The sequence below is a fragment of the Montipora foliosa genome, chromosome 9 (assembly GCF_036669935.1).
Source record: "Montipora foliosa isolate CH-2021 chromosome 9, ASM3666993v2, whole genome shotgun sequence".
Lineage (NCBI taxonomy): Eukaryota > Metazoa > Cnidaria > Anthozoa > Scleractinia > Acroporidae > Montipora > Montipora foliosa.
The window spans coordinates 4158912-4163911 of NC_090877.1; the positions used below are offsets into that span (position 1 = coordinate 4158912).

General features: G+C 37.3%; 1 protein-coding gene across 2 annotated transcripts in view; it reads left to right on the plus strand.

The window, feature by feature from the left end:
* LOC137969551 (coiled-coil domain-containing protein 33-like) overlaps positions 1–5000 on the plus strand; it is a 40246-nt gene that overhangs the window by 12614 nt on the left and 22632 nt on the right. For both annotated transcript variants that reach the window (XM_068815852.1, XM_068815851.1), the window contains 3 exons: positions 1692–1796; positions 2158–2249; positions 3302–3552. In XM_068815852.1, coding sequence (XP_068671953.1) covers positions 1692–1796; positions 2158–2249; positions 3302–3552 — 448 coding nt within the window. The remainder of the gene's footprint in view (positions 1–1691; positions 1797–2157; positions 2250–3301; positions 3553–5000) is intronic.

A 5000-nucleotide genomic window follows, 5' to 3' on the forward strand; every position in this document is an offset into this window, starting at 1 on the left:
GCTGGATGATTTTTAATTGGTCGTCTACGTGGTGATTTTGTTTGGGGGTGAAAGTGTTAAAGGGACTATAAAGTTGTACATTTTGTCACAAAATATCTCAAAAATAGAGTACATGTAGGTCACCATAAACTGCAAAAACAATAGAAAATAAGTATAACACAGATTGCATTTGGGTTATATTATATTGAAAAACGTTTACAAGTCTGACATTTTTTAAATTTGTACAGCAACTTGCCTGGACAAAATCTGTTTTTGCTCAGAATCATCCTTTTTGTGGTATAAAAGCTTATAATTTTATCTAGTCTGTAAAAGAATGCCATATTATTGTTCTTGAGTTCAAAACCTGCAGTTAACCTGTTGACCCCAGGGAGTGAGATTTTACAGATTTTACTTTCTAACACCAGTGGTGTCCTAGGGCATATAAGGTGTCAGTGGGTTAACTCTTTGGCGTCCAAATGGGCCTAGTATTATTTTTACTCTGTCTAATGCCCGGCAATTTTACTCCTCATTGGGGAACCCAGTGGGAGTCACTGGGTAATAAGCACTCAAATGACCCCCCCTCCCCTATTGAAGGGCGAAATCGTCTCGTTAGACAGAGTAAAATCTATTGAGTCTTGCTCTCTGGGATCAATGGGTTAACTTAGAACAATATCATTGTTACTGAAATTTCCAAAATATTGTGACATATATCTATGTATGAGCCCCTTGCAAGGCTTTCATAAAAGGGCCAAGGGGAAAAAATCTGAAAAACCTAGAGTTCAAAAAGACAGTGAAATGCAGTGCTTATTATGATAGATTCCTTAATTTTCAGGCCTTAGGTTATGGCGGAAGAGCATTTCCAATTGAATAATTCAACAACAATAACTTTTAGTTGTGGTTTGAATTGACAAAAATAATGTTACAGTATACAACTTGAAATTGAAGAGAACGTCAGTACAGTAATAATTATTGCTCAGTTTAATACTCAGGTCACCTATTAAAATTAATAACTTCACAGAGCCCTATGTTCTAGTTGGGTGACAGCCATTGAATAGAGCTATTGAAGATAGACAGTACAGTCAGAAAAGAGTCTTTGCAGCTTGATAATGTACTCAATCCATTAAAAAAGCCAACTTTTATTAGAAGTGTTTTGCAATCTAATGCCTTCTTTTTGAAAATTTTCAGATAATGAAGCGTTGCTTCCTCCTGCATTTTAAGGACGGTGCCTACTAATTAAAGATACATGTTTTTTTTTCCCCGGTGTGTGAATATGCAGGAAATGTAGATCTTAACATTAGTGTTATTGAAATCCAAAAAGAAAATTGGGGGTAACCACGCATTTTTCAAAGATAATTCATGAACAATATTTGTAAAAAGCCTTAAAATACAAAGCCATGTATGGCTTTCTTTCTCAAATTGAAGCTTAATTATCTCTCAACAATGCATGGTTACCCCCAATTTTCTTTTTGGATACCAAGAGCACTTACTATGATCTACTTTCTCCGGATAGTTTTAAACCGCGGAAAAATATCCCTGTATTAATAAGCATCACCGATAGGAAATCCAAGTATCTCCAGATGTGCAGAACATATGCGCAATAACAATAGTAGGCACCGTCCTTAAAGCATGATTCTTCTGCTTGGTGATCATAAACCACGTACTTCAGAGATTTTTTGTTTTCAGAGCTTCTTTTTCTTTTCTCATTGTATCAGCCTAACACAGAGCTCAGCAGTGACACCAGGCTGTATGTCACATTGATGAAGAAAATGGATAAGTTGCCATGTCCATCTGTTGGCTCCAAGGTGTATGGACTAGAGGCATGTAATTTAATTATCTCTCCTTATTTCACCTACAATCCTTGACAACAAGTTGCGAGACACCTTATATTCTATTTTCATACCAACACGAACTGGCTGTCTTGTTTCTATCACCATACCCTTGCCTTTTTATCACCAACTGTTTCTGCCCTCCCTTAATAATGTTGTTCTTGTGAAGGTCTTCGATAACAGTGTGCAGCATTCACTTGCTGCTTGTTATAAACTGAGGAGTAACACAGAAATCGTCAGTTACATGCAACAAAAGAAAGTGCTTCAAGATTTATAAAGTGTTTCAACACCTTTTGCAGGTTATTTAAGGCATTTTTTTACTTACTGTTAATGTTGGAGCCACTGCTTTTAGGCATTGCTCCTTGGCTTTGAAGGACAAGTCAGTAGCCAGATGGGACCTCTTATTGCCACTATGAGAATTGTTTCTGACTGGAGAGAATACAAGTAGGTCAATATTGTTCATAATATTATATTAAAAGCTGATCACGTGGATCGATTCATAACAATCGTATGTGGTTATTTACTAGTAAGACTTTTTTTCTTAAAGGACGTAATTTCCAGATGAGTTAAACAGAATTGGACCTGGTTGTCCAACACATACAAAGTAAGTTGGGTTGACTGTTTGGTGGTGACGACCTGGTAGTCAACAATCGCATTGGGGTTGTGAAAGGAGTTAAAACGAAAGGGATCGAGTTTCTCCGTCTTTAAAAATCATGCACCATATGTGGGTGTTGGTGATCCAACAAGATCGCGATCATGTCAGTCTGTCATGTGAAATGGTGGTACAATGTCAGGAAGACACTTGAAGTGAGGACCTGATTTTGTTACAGATTGTGATGAAACAACCAGTGAAAATTAAGTCACATGTTCGCAAACTGATTGGTTCACCAGAATCTGTCGAGATATCAAATTTGATCTCCAGACAGCCTGACTTCAGCTCAACAAAGTTCAATTCCATTTCAAACTTTGTTAATTGGCATTTGTCATTACCAGTTGTCAATTGAAATTAAAAGCAGTTCATGACCTGACATGGATGCCTCACTGAGGAGTTACAGTTTGACTTTAAAAGATCCGTGTCAAAATATTGTTACATTATTAACTTTTTGGAGAGCTCCTTAGAGTACTTTGCTTTGATGCATTTCCCTTAAACTGTATTTTAGTAATCTTCCAACTAAATAATTTTCACACCCAGGGTGAATTCAATTCACACAAATTTACTCGCAAGCAAGGAACACTGCCTTAGTCTCTCGTACATTATACATGTACATGTTTATTGTGTATCCTCCACATTGTGTGCTCTAAACTCTGATGAGATTACTTCTCTCCATCATCGTGAGCTATATTGTGTGTGTAGTGTGTTGGTGTGTCACTCGTCTTGTCTTTCAATCTTGCAATACAACAATCCTGTCTGCATGTGCGTCAATGTCTTTTCCTACTGGATTTGAGTTCTTGCAATCAAAGCAACCTTTCAGTAGTGTGTTTTTTTGTCTTCACAGGGAAACCATGTTATCAAATCAGCCAAGACCCACAGGAGTGACGGTGACCACAATTCACTTTCCATCTCCACACCCTACATCTTTTGCCGTAGCAGGAGCGACACTGCCACATGGAACTCCTCAAATAACAACAGCTGGGAGGCCACAGGAGCAGCCACAATGGAACCAGACTATGTTCTTCCTCGGTGATGAATCCAGTTTGTTTACTGCCAAGTCTGCAGTTGTTGTAGAATACTATCCAGCTGTGCTTGGTAAGGTCAATAATGTCACAGGGCTCGAAATTAACCAAAAAATGCAGTCGCATTTTGCGATAAGATATGAAAATTTAGGCGCAATTTCGCAAATTTTAGTCGCAAAATCGCCGCGCTGCATTGTGTTGTCAGCGGTTTAGCAAAAAAATATGAGCCTGCAATACTTGTGTGTAAAGAAACCGCTGAAAATGGCGAATAATCGAAGGAATGGAGCTGTACTGTGCACGTAACATCACAGCTAAATTACTCTACAATTACGCTATATTCAGAGCAAATTCACAGCGAGAAACAAAATAATTTTGTCATTTATTTATTTATCTTAGCAAAAGTAGCAGCAAAGTGGCAACTGCTAACTGTTTTGTTTCGAAAGAGTGAAGTTGACAACAAGTTGCTTCGCAGTTCTTTTAGTCGCAAAGGGAAAAATTGTATTGGTCGCAATTTTAAGCCCTGAACGACAGGAGTGTTAAAGCAGACTAGTATATCACTTTCAGATTAGTCTTCTTTTTTGGTCCAAACATAAGAATTTAAGGGAAAACAAAACTAGCTAGTTTTCCGAGGGATAAGACATTAAGTACTTTGTTATATTTTAGACTTTTCTTTCAACAATCGCAGCTAAACATCCGGAGCAGGCAACAACTGCAGAATTGTATCCCGGTCGGGATACATTTGAATTAACAACTTAACAACTTAACAACTTTGTTAATTTTATTCCCCACAACCGCACAAGAAACTGCTTTAATCCGGAAATATTGCTGAAAACTCAGTCCTGTAAAACATCTTTATTTAAGGCCTCATATTTTAATAGAATTACAAAACTGTGGAACATTATGTGTAAAGTAGCTCCTCCGTTTTCCCTAGGTACTCTTTCATCATTCAAGAATTTTGTCACCAATCACTACTTTAATTTATTAGCAAATGTTTTCGATATTGACCAACCGTGTACCTGGTCAGCTTTTATAGACTGTTCCTGTCATAGAACTCATTCGCACTGATTTATAATTTTGTAAGTTTTATTTTTTCTTTTTGTAGGGAGTTTCCTTGCATGGGTACTCACGTCCCGTTCGACTTACTCCCTTTTGGCCATCCCTACCGTGTTAAATTTATTTATTTTTTCCCCTCATAATTATGTACGTGTAACTTTTCGTTTATTACTATTGTAACTGAGTAGAATGCCAATAAAGCTGTTAAAAAAAAAAAAAAAAATTTGATCAGGGGCATGTGACCAAGAATCAACCAATCACAGTGCTCGTTTTGTTGAGTGAAAGTTTTGGTATATAACAATAGTTGTTGTTGCTTATGTGTCATAAGTCTTTTTGAGATATGCTAAGGTGACAACAGTGGGAACTCTATGCCTTACTCCTACGAATAGTGGTTTAGGGTCAGTCCTTATCAGAAAAGACTTGAAAGGTTACCCCTTTGTAGAAGACAGCACTTTCTCCTTAGTTGTT